The sequence below is a fragment of the Peromyscus eremicus genome, chromosome 4 (assembly GCF_949786415.1).
Source record: "Peromyscus eremicus chromosome 4, PerEre_H2_v1, whole genome shotgun sequence".
Taxonomy (NCBI): Eukaryota; Metazoa; Chordata; class Mammalia; order Rodentia; family Cricetidae; genus Peromyscus; species Peromyscus eremicus.
Genome location: NC_081419.1, coordinates 64,598,206 through 64,625,177, shown reverse-complemented (window position 1 = coordinate 64,625,177; position 26,972 = coordinate 64,598,206). Strand labels below are relative to the sequence as shown.

At 36.0% G+C, this 26,972-nt stretch overlaps 1 protein-coding gene across 1 annotated transcript; it reads right to left on the bottom strand.

Moving 5' to 3' along the window:
* Positions 1-15,689: 15,689 nt before the first annotated feature.
* On the bottom strand, positions 15,690-16,625 carry LOC131908296 (olfactory receptor 4P4-like). Its single transcript, XM_059259348.1, has one exon. The coding sequence runs from the start codon at positions 16,623-16,625 to the stop codon at positions 15,690-15,692; it is 936 nt and encodes a 311-aa protein (XP_059115331.1).
* Between the last annotated feature and the right edge of the window lie 10,347 nt (positions 16,626-26,972).

Below are 26,972 nucleotides of genomic sequence, written 5' to 3'. Positions count from 1 at the left end.
CATACACTATGTGTAAAGACCAGAACAGGGAAAGGCACATATTCATAATCTCTAACAGTTGTGACTTCCTTGTGTTGGTAGCACTCTTAACCAATTGAAAGAACTAGTTAGTTGGAGTATTCCAAGGTTATGGTACTATGCTGTAGGACAATAGCAATGGAGGGCAGATGGTTAATTGGTTTTTATTAGTTATCATCCTCATTATTGTGAAAAATATCATGGCAACATTAACTTAAAGGAGGGATGGTTTATTTTATCTCCCAGTTTAAGGATACAGTCCATCATAGGAGGAGGGTCATGACAGCAGCAGCCTGTGGCTTCTAATCACTTTTCATCCACAATCAGGAAGAAGAAAGTAAAAAATACAATCTTCCTCCTTTTTATTCAGTCAAAGAGACTCCAGGCCATGGAACTGTGTCATCCAGAGTTACTGTGTGCCTTCTTAACTAGATTATAAACTAGATCATTCCGCCCAGGCATACCCACACACATATCTTCTAGGTTATTCTAGAACTTTGCATGATGACATTCACCATCACAGCTGTCATTGGTGCATTTGAATTGAGCATGTAAATTTCTGATGGAGGCCTTATCTAATGTCTGGGGGATTTGGAATTCTAAATTATCTAAAAGTGAGAAGACTCTTCATGAAATCTTGTGAGTTTGCATTTAAAGGCTGGTAAAAAGGTCTTTCTTGCTATATGACATTTGAAGGAACAGGCAAAGATAACAAATGTTTATTCGTTTTGTAACCTACTCACTTAAGAAGCAATTATATTTAAAAATCTCCATGGATATTGAAAACAAAGCTCAAAGACATAAAACAATGAAAATTATGAATATTCATCTGGAAAGGATATAGAAAAAATGACACTTGTGAATAGAACAGCAGAAACTTGGAGAATTATTCTTTTGAGATATCAATGCCTACTCTGCTATCAATTGTTCATTATGAAATTATTGGAGAAATTTGTGATGTCATAACCCTGTATTCAAGTGGGAAATGCTCTTATCAACACAATACAGTGCCTTTTTCATTAGCCTTTATCTTCTTTTGTTAGTTTGATTGTTTCTTATTTGTTTTCAGATTGGAACCCAGGGCCTTCTGAATGCTAACCAAGCTTCCTACCAATGAATTGTATTCCAGCAGGCTATTATCACTTAAAGTGGTACTTCCATGTGCCAATGAAATCTATAACCTGTGATAGTAAAAAATCGTAGCTGTGTTTTGTTGTGAGATGAACAGTTCAGAGTGAGTGTGAATTATAATAATATTGACTAGGTTATATTAAAAAATGAAAATACACCATTTAAAACACTCATAGAGCTGAAAGTCCAAAGCGGATAAACACTAGCTTTCACTTTTGTTCTTGGAAATATGAATTCTAAACCTTCATGTACTATTAAAGCCAACAAACTAATCCTCTTCCCTCCATCATTTCTGGTACTCATGGAGTGCTAAGAAGTTAATCTATTCCAGGTTAACCATACATTCTTAACCAGAAAGTCCATCTTCCTCCAAATATTCACATTACTGAAACAAACAATATAGATGATGATGTTCCTTCTCTTCAGCCAGAGAGAATCACTCTTTCTTTGCCTCTCTCCACTACCCCTCTCTATCCCTATATCTGTCTGTCTTTCACTCTATTATTCAATGGTCTTCTTTATTGAGCTGCATATCCAGACTGCCTAATTTTCTCCTTCCCTGCTCCTACTTCTCTTATGACAATGTGAAAAAAAAAAAAAAAACAACAACAAAAAAAAAAAACCTCCCGTTCACATCCAAGTGACAGGATCCTCCTTCCATCACCATCAACATATAGTTGACTAGCTTTTAAGGGAGGGTCTAGGTTTCATGTGTATTTTCAAGTTTTTACTATAGTTCAGTTGTCCATCACTGTAAATCCCCCATAGAGGTAAGGAAGTACATAGACTATCATTTCTAAAATCATGCTTTCTAATCCTTAGATTGGCAAAATGAGAATTTTGTTCTGTATGGCTTCTTTTGGATTTTATTATAAACATATTAAAAATAGACTAGAATAAGATCTTTAAAATTAGATAATATACACACTTTCACATATATACAATATATTATCAATTAATTATTTACCTGTCTATATACACATGATTATCTATTATTTTCAATAAAAAAGGATAAATGTTAATCAAGTAGTTAGTTATTTAAGGTACTATTGGTTAGCATTAGAAGAGCAGAAATCATCTTCAGAAAGAAAAGAACATTTTCCCACCTGATACAATGCTCAGAGATGACTTTGACATTACTTAAAGAGATTAATTAAAACTTCAAATGACAGAGGTCAGTTCCCAGCCACATTCTCAGTGTTGTCAGTGAGGCCAAGTGGGAGGAGTGTGCCACTTTGATGAGTATACTCGAACACCACTTCTCTGCCCACTAGAGATATAAAACTTGAGCACACTAGTATCCACATACAATTATGTGTAATACAACAATCTCCTTCTGCTGGGTTGCTATAAAGGTTAGTAGACTCGATAAAAGCAAAGCATGTGGAGATGTTGCTGGACACTCCTGTGCCATTGCTATGGTGACCTTCATTACTGGTTCTCCAGCCACAGCCTCCCCCTTCATAAAACTTGTATTTCAAGTTGTTTATTTGCTCCGTTTTTTTCATTTATTCAAACCCAAATTTTATCTCCAAAATGCCTGAGATAAATACCATCCTCAATGATCTTGATAGCTTTTCTGTAATGGCCACATGAGAAAACTAACTTTTATGGGTTTTTTTTTGTTTTGTTTTTTCTAACTATAAAAACACAAAGAACAAAACTACATGGTGTCTTCAATATAGGATCTGTGTAATTAAGGGGAAATTGAAACAGAACACCTCTAATAGTGTAGATTCCATTGTTAAGAAAATTACAGAAAAGTCATTATTTAGTTAACCAGACTCCAAAAGCAAAAGTTTAGAGATGTAACTGGTTTCTTTTAAGAGGTTCAAGAAAGTAATGTGATGAACTTTGGGTGTGTTTTCATTAGTAAAGTATAAAATTGAAGGATGCAAATCATAAGGACATCCACTATTAAGGTTTATTCACCAGGACTTGGTGCGATGCCCTTCAGGAAAAGGTGCTTCCACCAAGCCTGATGACCTGAGTTTGATACCTAGAACCTACATGACAGGAGAAAACTGTCTCCTGTAAGATGCCCTTTGACTTTCATATATGTTCCATGATGCAGGCGTGCGCGCGCGCACACACACACACACACACAGAGACAAAGACACAGACACAGACACACACACACATACACAGAGAGACACACACACACAGAGAGAGAGAGAGACAGAGAGAGAGAGAGAGAGACAGACAGACAGACAGACAGAGACAAAGAGACAGAGAGGGACAGAGATGCAGAGACAGAGAAAAAAAGACAGACAAACCAGAGAGAAATAAATGTAATAAAATTAAAGCAAAGAATCATTCATCTTCTGAAATAAAAAAATCAGTGAGTTATTCAGTGAAATTTTATAATTTTTGTGTGGGATGTTCTGATGAGTTTAACTGTAAAGAAGAACCAGGGTCCTCCTGCTAAACAAATTCAGCTTTGCCCTGAAAAATTACAGGGGTTAGAACACTCGGAGCACAAAGGCTTTGATTCTCATCCTGGGTCATCTCCAGCTGCTGTGTGATAAACAAGTTTTTGTAATGTGTGCAGACTGGAATGGAACAACATAACTTTCCTTACTAGGTGTGGTAAAATTGAATGAATAAAAAATGTTCAAACATAAAGGAAAGAATGGTGTACTATGGATGATATGACTCAACAAATAAATACATACAAAATTTATAATTGAAATCTGTTAGTAATACTGATGTTGAAAGCAAAAAAAAAAAAAAAGCACATTGGCCATGCGGGGCATCTCAAGTTTGACTTCCCCATTGGATTCCCTGTCTTAGAGAAGAGCTTGAAGTACTCATCCTCAACTACTGTCTAGAGGAACAGCAAAATTTAATGTGTTCCCTCTGTTTTATAAAAGATTAATTTTATATTTGTATAGTTTTGACTGTGGTTCATTTGGCACAACATTTTATATTTATTATGTACTAATGTCTCATAAAATGTAGTAGAAGAAATACAATAAATCATATTTGGATATATGCATACAAATATACAAAGATACATATATCTTTATCTATAGATCTGTCTGTCTACCTATATATTTATATAATCTATTAATACATAGAAGAAATTTGACAGTCCAGGGAATTCATTAATAAAATTACCAATGGCCTTTATGTCTTTTCTATGTCTCTAATCAGAAAACAAGAACCAGCAATTAGGTTTTTACCTTCACTTTTTGTATATTCTCTCCCCCTTTGCTTTTTTCCTAACATCAATATAAATGGAAAAGTGAACATGTGAAATGAAATGATTCATGGCTGTAAAATTATTACTGCTTCAAAACACAGTGGTTGAGATACTCACTGTGGATTTCAGCATCATTGTTCCAGCCCTGTCTCACCACTTGCATTCCATATAATCGCACCTAGACAGCTCCTTTTCTCTAAGTCTACATACTACAGTCTGATGAACTTCCTCTTCTAAAGCCCTTACTCTCTATTTCTGTCTAAACAGAGAGCCCAGTGCAAATATCATTTCCTTAGCAAAGCTTATCTAGATTTACAGTTGAGTGCTGTTACTAATATACTTCCACTGTTAACATTGTATGTGTGTTTTCACTGAGTCTGTCATCTCTAGTACATACTTGTCTTATTTACGTTTTAGCATTACTTATTCAGTCAGTTTTACATATCCAAATAAGGCAATTTGTGTTGTTCCAGACTGCACACATTACAAAAAGCTTTTGTCTATCAAATAGCAGCCAGAGAAGACCCAGGACCAGAAGCCAAACCTTTGTGCTCCAAGTATTCTAACCCCTACATCTATACAGCAACCATGCCATTATAATTATCTGAAGAATCAGTCAAAAGGAAAAAAAAAATATCATTGCCAGTAAGAGTCAGAGGAGGAAGAACAGGAGATGAGCCATGGCAAATCTCATGAAAGGGTCAATAAAGTATGATACAGTGTTTTAAGTTTTAAGTAGAGCTGTTTTCTGTCTTGTATTCCTTGTATTAACCCTTACATCAAATCCATAGGGTGAATTGTAAACAGAAAGAATATGCCAGACCCCAACACTGATTTCATCACCATTATCATATTGTCACAGCAGCTTCAGTGAAAACTGACTCTTTATCCTGATAGCTCACACCTATTCCTGTCCTGACCCTACACTTTACAAATTAGAAGTATGTAGATACCCTGAGAAACTGACCTGTCTCAAGGCCAGTGTAAGATAAAGAAATGCAAACTATTATCAACTACTAACCAATGAAGAAAACATGTTTCTCTTATTTTAGGTTTTTCAGGATTCAAAAGGAAGATGAGCTGATCCTAAATGGAAGAAAAGATTCATAAAATAGTTTAAGTTGGATAGGAAAACTTCCCCTGCTTTTTGGAGATGAAGACATTGGTTCCAATACATTGCTCATAGTATACTCTTCTTAAGTTCTGCTTTACTTTGGAGATATATCACATACAAGATTATCTGCAACACGCAAATTGGAGGACTGAGTCTTTCCAGACTAAATTGTATTTTAGATTCATTCACTCTTGCTTACTGTTATAAAAAATACATAGAGAGGAGAGAGTCCATAGATACTCCTTTAGAAGATCCAAGTTAGCCTCTCCCATGGATACTGAAACATTGGCTGAAAAGATTCTTCTCTCTCTAGAAAAAAACTACTAATATCCAATTTTCTATATAAAAGTATTTTTAAAGTCAGCCCTTACACTGAAAAATTATCTATGAGTATATGAGTAATAAACATCTTTTCTTTCCACCAAGTATTTATAGGTCTATGGTAACATGCACAAGTGCCCAGCCTCAGAAGGGCCAAGTCCATGTTCCTTTCTATTTACCCCTGAAGGATTTGATCAATGAGCTATTAACAGACTTAGTACACTATCATAGCAACTACACACCCAATTATTGCCAGGAAATGTTGTCACAAACATATTCTTGTGCCTGTCCCTCTCCACCTCCTTATTCTAAGGGACAATTTTCACATTATTTACTGAATATTCTGTCCTATGATACTTGGAAAGTCACATTGAAGTTTGGTTCATAAAAGAAACACACTAGGATTTATAACACTAAGGTTTATAAATGGCTTGGAAACTCTGAGTCCAGTTCAAGACACACACATGCACACACACACACACACACACACACACACACACACACACACACACGATGCATTTGGAACTTTTGACATATTTTGTAACTGATTTCTCACCATAAAAAGTGTTATCATTCAGATGTAGGACTCACAGTCAAACATTAGGAAGGGCTCAGGGAGTCTTGTTGAAGAGGGGGAGAAAGGATTGTAGAACCCAGAGGGGTAAAGGACATCTCAAAAAGTTCCTCAGAATCAACTAACCATGGCTCATAAGAGGTCACATAGATTGATCCAATAACCAGGGAGCCTGCATGAGACTGACCTAGGCCCTCTGCATCTATGTTAGAGTTGTATAGCTTGATCTTCTTGTGCGATTCTTAACAGTGGGAGCAGGTGCTTTCTCTGACTCTGTTACCTGCTTTTGGGACCCTTTTTCTCCTACCTTGTATCCTTGTCCAGCCTTAATATAAGGGGAGGCGCCTAGTCTTACTGCAGCTTGATGCCGTTTTGGTTGATATCCATGAGAGGCCTGCCCTCTTCTGAGGAGAAACTGAGGAGGAGTGGATATGGTGGGCAGAGGCAGGCAAGGCAGAGGGGAAGTGGTGGAGGGACTGGGAGGAGAGGAGGGAGAGGAAATTCTGGTCTGGTAGATAAAAATAAAAATTTAAAAGTGTGACCACTATAGTTTGAGATACAAAGGTAGAGAACTTTCCTAGTGTGTGCAAGGCCCTTGATCCAGTCCCAAGGACCACACCCATACACAGCCATGCAATGCATTGACAAATCACATGCATGGGTATTAAAGTATATTAATTTACCATGAATAATTAAAATATTTCACCTTGCTAGGCGGTGGTGGCGCACGCCTTTAATCCCAGCACTCGGGAGGCAGAGCCAGGCGGATCTCTGTGAGTTCGAGACCAGCCTGGGCTACCAAGTGAGTTCCAGGAAAAGGCACAAAGATACACAGAGAAACCCTGTCTCAAAAAAAAAAAAAACCCAAAAAAAACCAAAAAAAAAAATTTACCTTAATTTCAATGATATTAATAAGCTGCATTTTTTAGTATGTTAAGCAATTAATGTTCTAACCTTTGAAAACATTTGAAAATGGTACAAAAGGACAAGTGCACAGAAAACAAGAGAGAAAATTTAAAAGGACACTGTTTTTATTGTACTTCAGTTACTTTAAGAGTAATTTATATACAACAAAATGAAGTGTTTTAAAATTCATAGTACCTAGGTTTTGATAAATTAACATATTTCTACTATAATGCTATAAATATATTTTTAATTCATATTCAAAAAACTAGCATTTGGTCAAGTTTGTTTTATCTTCACTTTATTGATTTTATATTTTGTTTTCCTTGATTTTATTCCTTATTTTATAGTCATCATATTATTCTTCCCAGAGTACTTAAAGAGTTTGTTCCAAACTTTTGTAAACTCTGAGAAAAAAAATCTGAAATCTCACATATTCTGTACAAGGGCTCTACAACTCAGCCTCTGAGTATTTAGGCATCTTGATGATGGATTCAAATGATGAGTAATAGTTATTCTGAAGTTTGATCAAATTTACCATACACAGCCACACATTACTTAAGGGATGATTGTATGCTTACCTGTACTTGCAATCAATGTGCCTAACAGAATCTTTAATGCCTGTTAGACTCACATACTCATTGTTATATGAATTTCTTTATATTGAGGGAAAAAGTAAGTGGCTTATTTACCTCATCTAAAAATTGTTGTGAATGAAATCAGAGGCAATGTAAGAGAACAGTTATGTTTATATATATATATATATATATATATATATATATATATATATATGTTTATATATATATATAATGTCAGTATTATTTTTTTACTTTAATTACTTCTTTCTCCAGTGCTTCAAATATTACTTATTGTTGCTTCCTGTACTATGAAATGTATATACAGATACATAATATACCCAAGAATGGAATAACACGAAACTCTACAATGTAATTGGACCAAATGAAAATAATACTTAAGGACTACTAATATACAACCCATGTGAGGTCACTTTAGCCTAGGAACAAAGCAGGAAATGCTATGAAGTAATAAGGACATCGGCTTCAGATTTAAAGACCTGTGTTTTACTCAATGCTTTGCTCTGTCTCAAATTCAATTGATTATTAAAATTTGGAAAAGTTTCAGATTTTACTTCAATTACCTAGAAAAGTAAAGTTGTATGTATGTACTGCCCTTGGGAGAGTCAGGTAAGGACACAGACATAATTCCAGGTATAGCCTGTCTCTTGAGGCTGGAAGTGTTGACAGCCTGTGTTCCCAGACTGAAGATGACATACAGAAGAGCCTCTTGCTGGCATGCAGTGTCCATAGAATATAAACAGGAATAAAACCTTTGTTGCTTCAAAAAGTAATGAAAGAATATATAGTGAAAGCATCTAGAATATATTTGTGAATTATGAGAAAAAAATCCCGGAGGCTTGTGACTCCTGCTTGACCATGACTATGATCAAGACTGCTGGATATTTCCTCTCTTGTTCTAAAATGCTTTTTAATCTATGTAACCTTTTTCTGAGTGACAGTGTATTTGTAAAGACTCATTACTTTAAAAGTCTGGAGTATTGATTTTGTTTTGTGACCCACTGATCCTAAACAGGCTGTCTATGTAGCCATGGATTTGAAACTATTTGTTGGAGCCTGGTGGGCTGAGCAGAAGACACACCAGTGGTGACAGTATAATTATAAATTGCATTTGTCTGATTCACTAGTAGTACTGGACATCTTTTACATGTTTATTGCATTCCATCTTTTCAGAAACATTTCATTAGCATATTTATCAAGTGAGTTGTTCATCCTTATTTTATTGAGCCGTTCTACTGTTCTCTATACATTGTCAACACCAACCCTCATTCCTTGGAGAAGACTATAGTTACTGTCATAGCAGCCATTAATTATCCACAGCTCTTCATCTAGGAATAGGACCTTGCAATATTTCCTCTATCCACATTGACATGCCAAACTAGTGTTGCCATTGTGCAGGTCTTGTGTAGGAGAGAACACTGTTAAGATTTCATGAATGCAGCTTCCCAGTCACAAATAGAAAATATTGTCTCTTCAGTCTCCACCAGTTGGCAAGCATAAAAGAGCTATGTCCCTAGGTTGTAGCACCACCCCTGCCACCCATTGGATTCTGTCCCTCTAAGACCCACCTGCAACCCAACCCAAGCACCTGAACATTCTCTCTGCGGCCACCACCCACCCACCCTCTGCAACCCCAGCAGATTACATTGGCACAGCCCCAAACCACACCAGTTGGAAAAGCAGTCCCCACTAGCCAGCAAGCAAACTACATAAGCACAGGTACACCACACTGTTGTTTGAATCTTAAATGGTCTTATTAATAAAAAAGAAAACCTGGAACCAGATATTGGGGTAAATGCTGAAGTATCTGAGAAGCACAGCAAGCCACAGCCACCACCTCTTACCTCACCAACTCCTCAGCCTGAAAAGGCCTTTGCCAAAACAGCCGTTAGTTCCTGTCTCCTCAGGCCTTATATATACCTTTCTCCACCGAGCCATCACTTCCTGGGATTAAAGGAATTTGTGCTTCCCAGTACTGGGATTAGAGCTGTGTGCCCCAACTGCCTGGCTCTGTTTTCTTTACTAGATTGAATCAATCTCATGTAGTCTAGAGTAGTTTTGAGCTCACAGAGATCTGGATCTCTGCTCCTGAGTGCTAGGATTAAAGGTGTGTGCCACCCCTGTCTGGCCTCTGTGTTTAATCTAGAGGCTAGCTTTGTCCTCTGACCCTCAGGCAAGCTTCATTAGGATACACAATATATCACCACTTTACAATATATCACCACACCACACCTGTTAGAAGAATGTGCACAGACACAACTGAAGCATGAATCTAATTAGTCTTAACAATAAAAACCTGGAGTCAGAAACTGAGGGTGAAATCTGAAAGCTCAGAGAATCAGAGCAGCCAGCCACCAGAGACTTCCCACCTCTACAAAATCTCAGACTGAATGGAGCATCCTGTCTCTATGAATGGGCCAGAGATCCTGTCTCCACCCACTTTATATTCCTGACTCCACCTTCCTAGTGCTGGGATTAAAGTCATGAGATGCCAAGTGCTGGGATCAAAGTGTGAGCCACCACTGCCTGCTCTCTGTGGTTAACTAGTTGCTATCTTTGCCCTCTGATCTCAAGGTAAGCTTTATTTATCTGAAAAAAAAAAACATACACCATACAAATGAAACCAGTTGGAAGAATAGACTACATAGGCACAGGCATGGGCCACACCAGTTGTAAGGATAGATGAGTAAACTGCAGTGTAAGAATACATTAAACAATTGAAAGAACAAAATGGCACCACCAGAACCCAGTGATCCTGCAACAGAAAGACCTGAACATTACAGTGCAGCTGAAACATAAGAAAATGACTTTAAAAATTACTTTATGAATATAATATAAGCCCTTAAAGAGGAAATGAAAAATTCCCTTGGCTGTTGGCTATGTCTCAGAAGCAGCAGGTAGCAACTGAAATTTAAGGTGTCAACCCACCATGAGGAAACTCTCTTGGTTAGGCAAGGCCATGAGACCACAGACTCTGGAATGTCTTTTGCTTCTGCTGTGCCTTTACATGTTTGCTGTTTCCATCTTTCTGTGGTATCTGATATGGTGTGAATGGATGTAGGGAGATCCCTGCCTGTAATGTAGTGTATTTGTCTCATAGAAACATCCTGTTCTAATGAGGATTTTTACCTGTGGATTATAGTGAAGATGATTTCTTCCTAAGCTGTACTGTTTAAATGATAATAATAATGTTAGTTTAAATAGAGTTTTGATGATTAAAAATATAAACAAGAAAATGTCATACTGCTACAACAATAAGTTTCTATTGAGAAGCCCTATAGAGTGTGGCTTAGATTAATGATTAAGAAAAACAATTGAGTTCCAGTTAGCCCAGCTAGATTAAATTCTTTTAACCTTAATGTTGGGAAATGTGTTCACAGGTTTTGGAGTGCATCACAGCTGAAACAAAGCTTTGAAACTTAAAGTTAGACTAAGATGTTTTGTCAAGTAGCTTTGAGGTGAAAAAATCCAAGAAGATAATCTAAAGTTTTAGAAAGACACATAGTTAAATGTGGAACTGCTTAAGGTCAGGGAACAAGACCAAAGCAGCCAAATTATTACTGGCTGACACACCTTTTTTGCTAGGATTGGTTGATGACCAAAGGTGATGATTAATTCCTTATACCAATTTTTGCACTTAATCTCCTGTATATATATATATATATATATATATATATATATATATATATATATATTGATGAGTGGGTATGTACTCTAAAGATTTAAAGTAGAACTGACTGATTCTTTTTCATATATAAAAGGTTAGGTTTGTGATTCCTTTAAGATTCCATATAGGATTACCTTTCAAGAGAGATAATAAAGTGATTGATTCTTTGTATCCACAGTTTGCAGTCTGCCAAGAAAAGATCTGGCTGAGAAAAACTTTTCCTTGCTTGCTCGTGTTTTATTAATCTGTAATAAGTTACTTAGATGTAATGTATGTGGGTTATCAGTGTGACTCTGTTTTTAATCATGTAAGGGAGATGAAAAACATGCTTTTACCTATATTCATCATAATCATTCACTTGAAAAATGGAATGTGACCACATTGTGATTCCTGTATTGCCTGAAAGATTTTTATCAGGGTATATAAGCTGTACAGGGAGAGAGGAGGAAAAGATAATAAAGAAGGAAACCATCAAGAGAGCATGTGAGTGTCTTTTTCCCTAAACCTCTCACATAAAAAAGTCTAGTACATGAGATGCTGTGGATTTCCCTTTGAGCCCTGAGCTGCCTGGAGGCTGCCCTCCCCCAGAGGGCAAAATTACTTAAAGAAATTGAGGAAAAGACAAAAAAAATTGGAAGAAATCAATAAATCCCTTAAAGAAAGCCAATAAAAAATAATCAAACAGGTGACAGAAACAGTTCAAGTCTTGAAAATTGAAATAGCAACAATAAAGAAAACACAAACTGAGGGAATTCTGGAAATGGAAAATCTGGGGAAGTGAACAGTAACTACAGACACAAGCACCACCAACAGAGAATGTAAGAGATGGAAGAGAGAATCTCAGGCACTGAAGATTCAATAGAGAAAATATATTCATCAGTCAAAGAAAATGTTGAATCCAAAATATATTCCTATCATAAAACACCCAGGAAATCTGTGACACCATGAAAAGATCAAACCCAAGAATAATAGGGATAAAAGAAGAAGAATCCTAAAGGAAAAAGGCCAACTAAAATATAAAGGCAAACGTATAAAAATTACACTGAACTTCTCAATGGAGACTACAAATGTCAGAAGGTCATGGACCGACGTTTTACAAACACTAAGGGACCACAGATTCCAGCTCAGACTTCTATACCCAGCAAAACTTTCAATCACCATAGACAGAAAAACCAAGATATTTCATGACAAAACCATATTTAAACAATACCTATTCACAAATCCAGCCCTATAGAAAGAACTAGAAAGAAAACTCCAATCCAAGGAAGTTAACTAAATCCACAAAAACATAAGCAATAGATAATGTCACACCAACAAAACCCAAAGAAGGGAAACACACACATTACCACCACCACAACCAAAACCAAAAATAGCATCATTAACGTCTCTTAATATCAATGTACTCAATTTGCCAATAAAATGACACAGGCTAACAGGATGGATATGAAAACAGGATCCATCCTTCTGCTGCGTACAAGAAACACATCTCAACTTCAAAGACAGACATTACCTCAGAATAAAGGATAGGGAAAAGATCTTCTTATCAAAAAGACCTAAGAAGAAAGTCAGTGTAGCTATCATACTATCTAACAAAATAGACTTGTAAAATTAATCAAAAGAGGTGGAGAAGGACATTTCATATTCACCAAAGGAAAAATCCATCGAGATGAAGTCTCAATTCTGAACATCTATGCCCCAAATACAAGGGCATACACATTTGTAAAAGAAACATTACTAAAGTTTAAATCGCACATCAAGTCCCACACATCAATAGTGGGAGACTTCAACACCCCCATCTCACCAATGAACAGGTCTGCCAGACAGAAACTTAACAGAGAAATAAAGGAACTAACAGATGTTATGTCTCCAATGGACTTAATGGACATCTACAGAACATTCCTCCCTAACACAAAAGAATATACCGTCTTTTCAGCACCTCATGGAACTTTCTCTAAAATTGACCACATACTCTGTCATAAAGCAAATCTTAACAGATGTAAAAAAAAAAATGTAATAAACCCCTGTATCTTATCTGATCACCCTTGGTTAAAGTTAGAGTTCAACAACAACACAAACTACAGAAAGCCTACAAACTCAGGAAAACTGAACCCTCAGCTGAATTACCACTGGTTCAAGGAAGAAATAAAGAAAGAAATTAAAGACTTCCTACAATTCAATGAAAATGATTCCACAACACATCTAAACTTATGGGACACTATGAAAGCAGTGCTAAGAGGAGAGACATAGCACTGCCTGCATAAAGAATTTGAAGAAAGCTCACACTAGTGACTTAACAGCACAGCTAAAAGCTCTAGAACAAAAAGAAGCAAATCCAGGAGGAGCAGATGACAGGAAATAATTAAACTCTGGGCTGAAATCAATAAAAGTAGAAACAAAGAGAACAATACAAAGAAGCAATGTAGATTCTTCTCAATATCCATGACTTCACTAGCCCTGAGTATTTAGCTACCTTTCCAATATTAAGAATAGTTTCCTTTTGTGGAATGAATGGGCCTTAATTCCAGTTAGAAAGCTGTTGCTTACTGCCAAGGTATGTATGCCACTACTGTAACCTTAGCACTATTGAGTAATGCCAGTCACTGATGTGGTTCATAAGCATTATAGCTAGGTAAGACTATTGGTTGCTTCCCTTCTTTAGATGTTTACAATGTGCCTTCTGGAACCAAGGAAGCCAGTCCTCAGTGAGAAGACAAAAGTGATATAACTGGGTCATGTGGTAGCTCTAATTTTAGATGTTTTTGGGAAACTTCCATATTTTTTGATAGTGTCTTAAACAGTTTCTTTGTCTGCCAATAGCACAATATTGTTCTCCTATTTCCACATATCCTTGCCAGCAGTTGTTGTAATTTATTGTCTTGACAATGATTATGATTGAGTTGAAGTTAAATCACAATATAGCTTTAATTTACAATTCTTTGTACCTATGCATGTTTACTATTTACTCAAGAATTGTATTAATCACTTGTATTTCTCCCTTTTAGAACATTATACTGTATTCATCAATCCATTTATTGGCTGGATCTATACAGAGAATATAATACATAAACAGAATGGCATTTTATTCAGCTATTAAGAATAATCAAATCATTGTGATTTACAGAAAAAATATGGAACTGGAGGTCATTATATTAAAGTAATCCAAACTCAGAAAGAAAAATATTACTTATTTTTTATTTGCAGTATCTAGGCTTATGCTTATATTAATATAATGGACATATTTACCCATGTATTTTTGACATAAATTAAGAAGTGGACCACAATGCAGAGGTAAATAGGTAAAGAGTGTATCTCTGGAACAGAGGGTGATGGAATATATCTGACCTGACTACACCAGGAAAGACATTTGAATACAGGAATGGAACATTGAGAGGTGTGAGAGAGTAGAGAGAGGAGGAAGCAACTAGGAGCGAAGTAAGAACAAAGCCTGCAAGCATCCATGTTTGAAAACATCACAAAGAAAACTTTCAACACAATAAGTAAGATCAAAAACAATAATAAGCTTAAAATTTTTAAGAAGAAAGGAGTTTCTTAGCACTGTGGCATCCGAAGGTGAATAGATTCATTTTTTCAGGTCTGTATCTCAAGACTATCTATTATGAAATGATTTGCTCAAATTTGTGGTCTTAGAGTTTTGAAACTTTACTGGAAAGGCATAAAATCTACAATCATCCATCCTGTTTTTCTACAGTTTGAGAATGTTTGGTTAGATAAACATGATATAATTTAGTGAAGATTGTCACAGTACAAGATTTATTTAAACGTCTTATTAAAATATATAACACAATTGATAAAAGTAATTCTCTGAAAACAATGTGCATCTATTTAGTTTACAAATCATGCTGAAATTTTTTCTACCATCATGCAAAAATCCAAATAAAGGAACATGTAAGGTGCTGCATAAGTACGGGAATTTATTACACTTTGTAGGCACCACCATTCAGTCAGCCTAGAACATTTTAATATACGTGTTAGTTTTCCTTCTCAGTTGCACCGTACATTTTCATATCAGTAATTCCTTAATCTGTCTAGTCTTCCCTTTATGTGTGAGCAGTTGACGCTCAGTAGTTTAAAACCTTGTAATGCTCCTGTGGATTAATGGCAATCTCTTTGCTACATGAAGTTGTTTAACATATTATGAGTCAGTTATGTTTCTCTTCTGTAAATATCTTTTGACACCAAACCTTCCTCATGGCCTTTTTCATCTCTGTATTTCTCAGAGTGTAGATGAGGGGGTTGAACATAGGAGCAATGATGGTGTAAAACAGGGCAAAGATTTTGTCCTCAGGGAAAGTGGTAGGAGGTCTAAGGTAGGCAAAGATGGAAGGCCCAAAGAATAAAATAACCACAGTGATATGGGACCCACAGGTAGAAAGAGCTTTGCGTCTTCCTTCTGCTGAATGATTCCTTAGTGTGAACAGTATAACCACATATGAACCAAACAGGAGAACAAAGGTTACCAAAGCAATCAGTCCTGAATTGGCAACCACGAGGACACCAGTGATGTAAGTATCAGTACAGGCAAGTTTCAGCAGAGGGAAAATGTCACAGTAGTAGTGGTCAATTTCATTGGGACCACAGAAGGGTAAGCAGATTAGCAAAGAAAACTGGGAAAAGGAGTGGGCAGCCCCACCAGCCCAAGAAGCCCAGATTAGGACATGGCACCTGGTTCTACTCATGATTACCATGTAGTGGAGAGGTCTGCAGATGGCCACACAGCGGTCAAAGGCCATGGCTGTTAGAATTAAGACTTCAATAATGCCAAAGAAGTGCATAGCAAAGACCTGCAGCATGCAGCTTTCATAGGAGATGCTTTTTCTTTGCACAAGCAGATCCCCAATCAGTTTGGGTGTCACACAGGAGGTATAGCAGATGTCCATGGAAGATAGGTGGCTGAGGAAATAGTACATTGGTTGGTTGAACAGAGAACTGCCTCTAATTGAGATAAGGATCAGCAGATTCCCACACAAGATGGCAAGATAACAGAATGCGAACAACATGAAGCAGAACACTTGTATGTTCTGCTTAGAAGATAGACCCAGGAGAAAGAATTCTGATATGTTCCTCTGGCATTCCATTTATTATAGTCTGTGCAAGAATACTTATCTGGAAATGAGAATTTCAGAAGCAACAATTGTAATTGAATCACAACCATGTAAACATGACTGATAAGTCATAATACTTTCCCATTGAGTCACAGAAGCTAATCAATTCAATAAATTAATTGTAGTTTCTTATAAATTACATTTGTTTTTTTCAATAGTTTTTATTAATATTTTCAAATATTCTACTACATTGATAATATTAAGAGAACATTTTATTAGGTTTTAAAAGATAAGTTAAATTTTGGAAAGGAGTTTAAAGTTGTATTATTAATTCTAATGATGTGAAACAGATAAAAACACAATACTAAGAGGAAAAATTATTGCACTTATAATTTCAGTTATATAGTTTATACATACCATGATATTACTGTTTAGATTACATCCATCTCACAGCATATAATAATATTTTAAGTTTCTATAGATAATTTTAGTGGCACATTACTTTCAAGTTTATGTTATTAAAATTTTAAGTTATATTATCATTAAAATATTTCACTGACATGGTGACAGTAACTTGGCAAGATACATTGATTTATAGTTAATGAAAATATGCCATGTTGTCTATGCAACAAAACATTTAAATCTATGAAAATACAGTGACAATTTAATTGCTAATACTTTGAAAATAATTGGAATAATATTTAAATTTTAGTAAAATGATAGGGATGTGCAAACTCTACTATCATTAATGATTGGACAAACATATGAAGAAAAGACAGTAACTTAATTCTGCCAAAAATGTGGTGTGCCAGATTAAATAAGGAATAACTAAATAAAAAATATATATACAATCTGATTTCAAATTTTGTGGTTGAGAAACTCTCAAATATTACCATAGCCTGAGTTATGAAGCTGCACATATTATTCACTAAGATCAAGTTAGGAGTCTAACTGAAGCAGTGGACAAGTACACTATACATGGTGCATCCTCTCAGATCTGATCTGCGAGGAAGTGAGGATCATAGGAAGGACACTCTACCTTATTAACAAAACAGTGCTTTATAATGAAAAAAAATGTGCTTAGTGTATCATCCTTCACATTTTTCTAAATGTTTAACTGCACTAATGGTCCCTTTCTGACAGTGAATATTGTGTATCAACTAATTCCTGATGCTTCTGAGTACTATTCACCTGCATCATCCAATACCTGTAGATTGTATTCACAGGGAAATAATGGAACTCGAAATGTGACTCCATATTTTTCAGTCTCTAATGTTTATATTTTATGTAAACTTGTCACTAAAGGTGAAAGTACTTTTAGATTTCTAAGAGAGAATAGTCATTTATTGTGGACTTGAATAATATGTTCACCTTATATGTATCAACTGTTTTATACAGTTCATATTATATTAGTATTCATAATTTATTTTGAATGCATATATATTATTATTTTAAGTTTCTGCACTCACCACAGTTGTTCTCAGTGACACAAGATCCTCAAATTTTCCATGTTTGAATTTCTTCATCAATTAGGAGATGAAAACCAATATCTTATACATGGGGATATCAAGGAATTCATGAAGCTTGCATGTACAAATTCCAGACAGTAAATCAAGTGCAGACCCATAAATAATTGGTCTCATATTATATCCTCTTTCTATGAACAGATTAATCATTGTTGAAATGTCCTAAAAGCAGACATAAAATCCCATTCAAATGTGTTGAAATAATTGAAAAAAAGCAATAATATTCATCTTTAGGCAGAAATCTGAACATGTATGAATGTAGACAGTTCGAGTGGCAACATAAATGTGCTCTGATGGTATTATTTAAATTAGAATGCTGTTTATGCTTATCTTAAACAGTTAAATTGTATATTATCAAAACTAAAAATTTAATTTTAATATTTCATGGTTTTGAAGTGGTCTTTTGGAAAAGTGGCTTTTTTCCCATAGTTTGATTTTTGTAGATACATGAAAAATATGAACACTGTTTTCTTAATATATTATCTAAATTTAAAATTCTGTTTTATTACATATTAAACAAAATATTGAAACCAGAGTATTCTTGCTCAAATTCTATTGACAATATCTGAACAAATAACCTTAAAAATAACAAAAGCAATTGTCAAATACTTATATTGATTTTAAAATAAAAGTTACAAGGTTTACCTCTATGTGGATTATGGATGTTCTTCAACTTAGTTTTCTGTTATTTCTCTTCATACTTACCTTATTTAGTTTCTTAGTTAGCTGACCTTGCCTTCATATGTACACATGAAATAACACTATAAACTAGACCTAACAGATATAATTTCCCCCAAAAATCCAGAGTTTCTGTCTTCCTGTATAAAATGAAAATTTCACTATTTGGTAAGGACAGTGAAGTTTTTTATGCATCTGGATTTACATTGCAAAATTTATTCAATCTAGAAAAAATCTTGTGCATTTAATTGCTGATACTTCTTTATACTTACTCTTACTCAAGATTAAAAATTACATTAACATACCATGCACACATGCATACTAAGTGTTGGGATCCTTATAATGAACCAAATATAAACAAAAGAGTTCATGATATCTTCATTTAAATATTAATGCAGGGAGAATCTGTTCCCTCAAGAGCCTGTTAAAAATGATGATCACAATATAATAGTAATGAGAAATGTTTGTATTCCACAATCCTCTTGATAATTTTATGGTTTAAATTTACTTTCTCTTGTAGTAGCCACTCTCTGAGTACTGTGTCTCTAGAGATGAGTACTCTTATTTAGATCTTGAGAGGCTTAAGAAATTCTTCTTGTTCTGGTTAATTTCCATCTCAAAAAGCTGAAAGAAACTGTGGGTAGACCAGAAAGGACATTGGGTTTCCTTTGCTGGCATTCTCAATTTTTGCAGAGGAAAAAAATAAATGATTCCTTCGTGTGTGTGTGTGTGTGTGTGTGTGTGTGTGTGTGTGTGCGCGTGCGTGCATCTGTGCATGCAATAGGGATAAAGGAGAGAGAGAGAGGGAGGAAGAGGAAGGAAAGAGAGAGGAAGGAGAGGAGGAGGGGGAGGAAGAAGGGGAGGGGTGAGGAGAGGTATCTCCAGAATATCAACAGGGAACATCAGGGAAAGAAACACATTCCCATGATCAGGATCATGATTTGCATCTGACTATTTTTTACCAGTTGTCTCAAAACAATAAATGGACTGTTTGTTCTTCCTTCACTGAATGATTTTTGATGTGAGTCACAAAGGAACAGAGATAAGAAGAAATATACATTAAAATAAAATACTTTGCTGCTCTCATTGACAAATGAGACTAAAATTTTGTCACTGAAAAGTGAGAATGAACAAAATCAAGAACCTAAATTAATCTGTCTATATATAAACATACTATATATTAAATTCAAAGGTTATATATATATATATATATATATATATATATGTATCCTTGCATACCTATATACATATATGTGTTTGTATAATGTTTGTCCATATATCAATATAAACCTATGAACATATATGAATGTATATAGTATTGTAATGATTTCAATACAAAGTTTCCTCAACAACATGATGTTCTAACTCACTATTAACTAAGACTCCATAGAACCAAAGATTATGGGCTGACATCTCTGAAACCCTGGGCCAAACGTAACCCCTCAATATTGGGTAGCAATTGCCTCAGAGGTAAAACATTACCTCTTGTGAGAATCTAATGTTGCAAAGAGAGAGAAACATTATGTCCCAATTAAGTTCCTTAAAATTCAGGAAGTAAAAAATTCAGTAGCTTCAGAAAGTTCCTGAATGTGATCATTAGATTCATTAGGCCCAGCCCTCCTCAGACTTGTATAAGAAAAAGTAATTGTGGAGAGTCAGACTCAGCACAGAAGAGGCTCAGGCTAGCTGGCCTGCCTGGACAATGGAGATCAGCCAAGCTTCCCAAGAGGAGAGATCATCAGAGCTACCTTGAAGGGTCAGAGACCTAGTGAATTTCCTGGAAAAGCCTCAGTCTAATTGAGAAACCTGGAAAAGACATTATACAACCTGTGAATCTACCTGCAAGTTGCTCAGTAAGATTCAAATTTCCAACTTCCACGTGCCCTCAGCCCTGGTGGGTTAAGCTTTTGGTAATACAGCTGTCTGTGAGTCATTTTTGTTTCTATAAATAATGCCTCAACCATATTTCTGTAAGTAACCCCCATAAAACTCATGGGTTTTCATGACGAATTTTCTTGATATTCTTACATCATACAATATTTATTTTCCAGATTAAAAAGTTTCATTTTTGAGGAAAACATGTTAAGGCACGGGATGTTAAGGGGAAGTGGAACAACAGGATATTTTAAGGAAGAATGCTAAAGTGGAGACCACAACTGAAGCAACAGTATAACCTAAGCTTGTCAAAGTGCAGGATGTCAAAGGTGCTGTGGGAAGTTCTGTATGGCAAATGTGTTGCTAATTAATCGATAAATAAAACACTGATTGGCCATTGGCTAGGCAGGAAGTGTAGGCGGGACAAGGAGGAGAATAAAGCTGGGAAGTGGAAGGCTGAGTCAGAGAGACACTGCCAGCCGAAATGATGACAAACAGCATATGAAGATGCCGGTAAACCACGAGCCACGTGGCAAGGTATAGATTTATAGAAATGGATTAATTTAAGCTATAAGAACAGTTAGCAAGAAGCCTGCCATGGCCATACAGTTTGAAAGCAATATAAGTCTCTGTGTTTACTTGGTCGGGTCTGAGTGGCTGGGGGACTGGCAGGTGAAAGAGATTTGTCCTGACTGTGGGCCAGGCAGGAAAACTCTAGCTACACAAAGGGAAGGGAAATAGCTCACCAACAGTATCTTCAGGAACAATTCAGTATCTTTTGAAATCCTTGATACTGACCAAATTCACTAAGACACTCTCTTCCCAAGTGAATGGAATCTATAACATATAATCTATAAAACTACTGTAAGATATTCTCAGGCAAGCTGAAGTGTCTAGAAGAAGCTGAGGACCAGCCACCTGGAAGAGGCACAGATCAAATGAATGAGCTGCCTGGAAGACATACTCTCTAATCTCTTGAGCTGCCAGCAGATTGTGCAGTGTGCTCATTTCTAGCTGTCATGAGCTACCACCCGTACTGGAGTGGGCTTCACTGATGCACTTGTCATTTCTGCTCCTGTCAATAATCCCTCCTCTTTATTCCTGAGTGTAAGCTCAATAAAGCTCATTGATTCACCGTGATGGACTTTAGTGCCATTATACTTTAGTCTGTCATTGATGCCTTATTTGGGGTTAGTAGACATTTGTTCACATCTACCCAAGAATGTTGTGTACAACAATTAAGTGGTTCACGTTGAGTATTTTTGCAAAAAAATTCTGGCAAATATAGATACACACAAGACATCATATGTATAATAGGATTGCTACAAATTTAAAGTATTAGCATTGTGGTTATAGTCCCATAATACTGGTACATTACCCATAACACAGTGTGAATGTAGATGCAAAAGCTGATATTGTAGAATGTAAACTATAAACATTAAGTAGCCATGGAAAACACAGCTAGCAGAAATCTAATAAGACAAAGAGTAAAATATATGAATAAGAATAGGTAGAAAAGAAATTTCAAGACTATAAACTAAGCTGAAATTCATGTGAGATAGTTATTGACAACCATGATGATTAAGATGATTATAACTTATGAGTCTTTTTTAATGTCAGACCAAGAGCAAGCTTGTGCCTATGAAAAGTCTTTTGGTGTCCAAGTGCAGGGGTACAGCATTATTAAAGACAAAACCCACATTACAGTAGTGCTTGAGTGGTGTTTACATTAGTGAGAAGTTTAGGGTAGTCTAGTAACATCTTCTTTCTTTGCAAAGCTTAGTAGTATCTTTCAGACACTATTTAATATGTCTGGATTGTGGACAAGGTCACGGTCAAACCCAAAAGCTGTGCCAAGAAGGATATGGATGTTGGGGGTGGTATAGAAGTTTGAGAAGTGTCTAGGCACACACAAAATAAACTTTGGACAACATGATGTTACATTAGTCATTTCAAAACCATACTCTTAAGAAAAAGCAAGCATTCTGATGCATTAATCTTTTGGATTAAAAGGTAAAACTTGTCAAATAAGAAAAAAAGCTGCAAACAAAATTTAAAGTTATTCTGGCTATAGAAATATACTTTATAATCCATGTACAGTGAATCATACCTGAACTCTACACACTTGGGAGGTGGAGGCCAGAAGCCCAGACGAACTTCAGCATCATCCTTGGCTATATATATATTCAATGAGTTCAATATGAGCTTGGCCTTAATAAGACCCTATCTTTAAAATAAAATGAAATAAACCAACTGCATATAAGACAAAAGGATCAAGAAGAATTTAGACTATGGGTATTGATAAATTAGGAAAAAGGCTTTATGAATATGCAAGGGGAGTTTGAACAAAAAATATTACATTTCCAATAGTCCAGTAAAGCAATTAAATAATCAAGAATAGGTACATATATCTAAATGTGTATGACCCTAACAACAATGGTTCAAGTAACTCTAAAACGAATTCTTGTATTCAAAAATAATTGAAGCTCTTACTACTCCTCAAAGAAGCCTTTTCTTTTTTTCATCCGATGAAGACCGATGGAGTAAACCACAACTAATCAAAGAGAACAGTTGACCTTAGGCTGCCCAATCCCAGTTGATATATCTACAATACAATTCACACTCTTAAGGATCAAGAACATCACAGAAGATGGGTCAGAAATATTCTAAGTGGAAAAGGGTCAGGGCACTACCATCAGCTGGCATCTTCTTTTTATTTATTTATTTTTTTGAGGCAGGGTTTCTCTGTGTAGCTTTTGTGCCTTCCCTGGAACTCACTTGGTAGCCCAGGCTGGCCTTGAACTCACAGAGATGCACCTGGCTCTGCCTCCCGAGTGCTGGGATTAAAGGCGTGTGCCACCACTGTCCGGCAGCTGGCATCTTCTAAATACGACAGGGAAGCTGTACCCATGAAATCTCAAAAATGTGATTTCCTAAACAAAATCTGTACAATGACAACACCACTTGATATCCTACAGTCAACATCTTGTCATATTTTCAAAAATCTTTAGATGAAGGTTTACAGGAAATAAGTGGCTGCTATAAGAGAGAGAATCAGTCTTCCCCAGTAATGAGTCCCTAATTGTTTATCTAATACCAGGAGGTCAATCTTAAAAGCATATACATATGAGCAACAATAAATGGACTCAGCAGGCTTTATATATGTGCATTTATGTGTGTGCGCATGCGTGCGTGCATGTGTGTGTGTGTTAATAATAATAATTGAAGAAGAAACTGGCATAAAGTTGAGGGGGGGGGTGGAAAAATTTGAGGGGAAGGGAGGGAGTGTAGGAGGAAATGATGTATAATGTTCTCAAAAATTATAAATAATGTGAAAAAGTAGAACAATTTATAGACATAATTTAACATATTTTAGCCTTAATGAAACACCAACTGACTTTATTTATGATCTTAATGTTGTACATGTAACTATTGAACAATACATGCCTCAAATGTACTCAGAATATTGCCAAAAAATAACATATTTCAGACTCATAGACAAGCTTCAAAGTTCAAAATATAAATAATAAAATAAATTATAGTAAATATTCAAATTTGAGAAATTATATAATAAATTCCTAAGTAATCTAGTTTTTCAGGGAAAAAATCAAACAGAAAATTTTTATTTTCATGTGAGTTAAAATTAACACAATATAGTAATAAGATGGTGCTAACTCAGTTTTTTTTTTAAAAAGATGTATGAATATAAGCATTTACATTGAAAAAGAAGAATGAGCTCCAAAAAGCCAGCTAGTACGCTAGGGATGGATCCTAATCCTTCTGCCAGGGGGCCCCATAAGCAGATCAAGCTACACAACTATCTCACTTATGCAGAGGGCCTAGTCCAGTCCTATGGAGGCTCCACAGCTGTTGGTCTAAAGTTCATGAGTTCCCACTATTGTGATTTGGTTGTCTCTGTAGCTTTCTCCATCATAATCTTGACTCACCTTGCTCATACAATCCCTCTTCCCTGGCCTCCTGGAGCTCAGCCTGGTGCTTGGCTGTGGATCTCTGCATCTGCTTCCATCAGTTACTGGCTGAAGCCTCTATGATGACAGAGTATTCACCAATCTGAGTACCAGGGTCAGTCAGCTCAGGCACCCTCTCCACTATTGCTAGTAGTCTAAGATGGGGGCCCATTACCTATGGTGGGGCACATTGCACAGCCTTGATGCAGGGGGAAGTGCTTAGACCTGCTTCAACTGAATGTACCAGGCTCTGCTGACTCCCCATATGAGGTCTTACCTTTTATGGGGGAGGGAATGCAGGTTGGGATGAGGGGGAATACTGGGGGGAGTTGTTATGTAAAATTAATAAAAAATTCTTATTATAAAAAGAAAAAAAAGAATGGGGTTTAAGTTATAAGATGCCACAGTAAGATTATCAAAATGTGTATTAAATCAGAGAAAGAAAGATAAGAATAATGAGTAAATTTAAATAAATAGAAAATAAAATAAAAAGGAAAAAAATTAGTTGAGGTAAGTCTCAAACCTTGCTGGATTCTTTCCAAAAGAGGCACCACTAAGATGCCTGTAAGGAACACCCTAGAAAGATGGATGTTATCAGCATGTACTTCAAGAAGGCAACAGGAAAATTCCAACAGAAATCTATGCATGATGAGTAATAGCAGATAGAAACTTCCTCTTTGGATACAGCAAGATCTCAAGTTCTGGGTGAAGTTTACACCTACATGCTGGAGGTTACAGACTGAGCTGACCTGCACTCCTCACAACTGTACTTACGTAAGAACTATGAACAGAAAGAAAAAGTCCATCACATCTTACTCTTTATATTGGTAATTTAATTATTATTGGCTTTTGTCAATTTGGTTAGTGAATCAGCAGTTTAATTTAATTTTAATTTACATGAAATAAAAACATGACCATTTCACCCCATTTTTAGTGCAATATTTCTTTTGTGTTGGTATGTTTTGTCTACTGTTTTTTATATGTTAGTTTGTTTTAATTTTAGTTTTGGGGTCTTGGGGGCATTTGTTTTTCTTTTGAGAGTGGGAGAAAGAGGAAGGAGAGAATATGAAATTGGGTGGGTAGGGATGTGGGAAGGATGTGGGTGGAGTTGGGTGAGGAATAAACATTGAAAATATATTGTACAAAACATATTTAAATAATAAAAATAGACAAAAGAAAAATATTGGCACTCTATCATATCTTGCAGGCAGGACATATTGTAGGTTAGAGGTTTTTGTGGCTGGATTGGTGTTTATGTTTTACTTTGGTAGCCTGTAGAGTGTCTTCCTGTACCAAGCACACTAGAAGATAGGGGTGAAGATTCCTTGCAGTCTCCAGCTTGACTTCCCTATGATCAATGAGTTGTAAGGGTTTTGTCTTCAGCCATGTGGCCCCGTAGTCAGTTTTCTGAGAGTAACCCATTGTGATAGCAATAGCTCAGGGGTTTTTTTACATTTTTTTATTGGTTTTGTTTTTGTTTTTGTTTGTTTGTTTTGCAGAATAAGACTTCTGTGGAACTCCCTTAATCAAAAACACAATTGAATGTAACCTTGTCTTGCTACGGGAAAAATTGTTTTGTGGCAAGGAAAAGCCAACTGAGACTCTGTCACCCACAATAAGAGGAGACCCCATTATGATAGCCTTCATATATTTTAGGGAGTTTCCACTGCATTGAGTTTCCATGCCATCCCTCAAATATACCTCAATTCTAGCTGTCTCCCCCTGTATTCACTGCCTTAGACCTAGCTCCCCTCCCTGTTCCAATTTTCATTCCAATCAGTCCCCAGTCGATCTATAATATCTATTCTATTTCCCCCTTCCAGAGAGATTCATCTGCCCCCTACCCCTGACAGACAGACAGACGGACAGACAGACAGTCACACACACACACACACACACACACACACACACACACACACACACACGCTTTCTCTATACCTAACCTCTCTGGTTCTGTAGATTGTTGTCCAGTTATCATTTATTTAATGGCTAATATACACATATTAGTAAATACATATTTATTTTTCTGGGTCTAGGTTACCTCACTCAGGATGATATTTTCTAGTTGGATCCATTTGTCTGCAAATTTCATGATTAGTTATTTGTTGTTTGTTTGTTTTTATTTGTTTTGTTTTCTGAACAGTTGAATAATACTCCATTGTGTTAATATACCATATTTATCTATCCTTCTCTTGAGGTATGTCTGGGTTGTTTCCAATTTCTGGCTATTATGAATAGAGCAGCAATAAACATGGTTAAGCAAGTGTCCTTCTGGTAAGATGTAGCTTCCCTTGGGTATATTACCAAGAGTGATGTATGTAAATCCTGAGGTA

Excerpts from the sequence above, each read along its gene's own strand:
- LOC131908296 (XM_059259348.1), bottom strand. The coding sequence starts at position 16,625 with ATGGAATGCCAGAGGAACATATCAGAATTCTTTCTCCTGGGTCTATCT.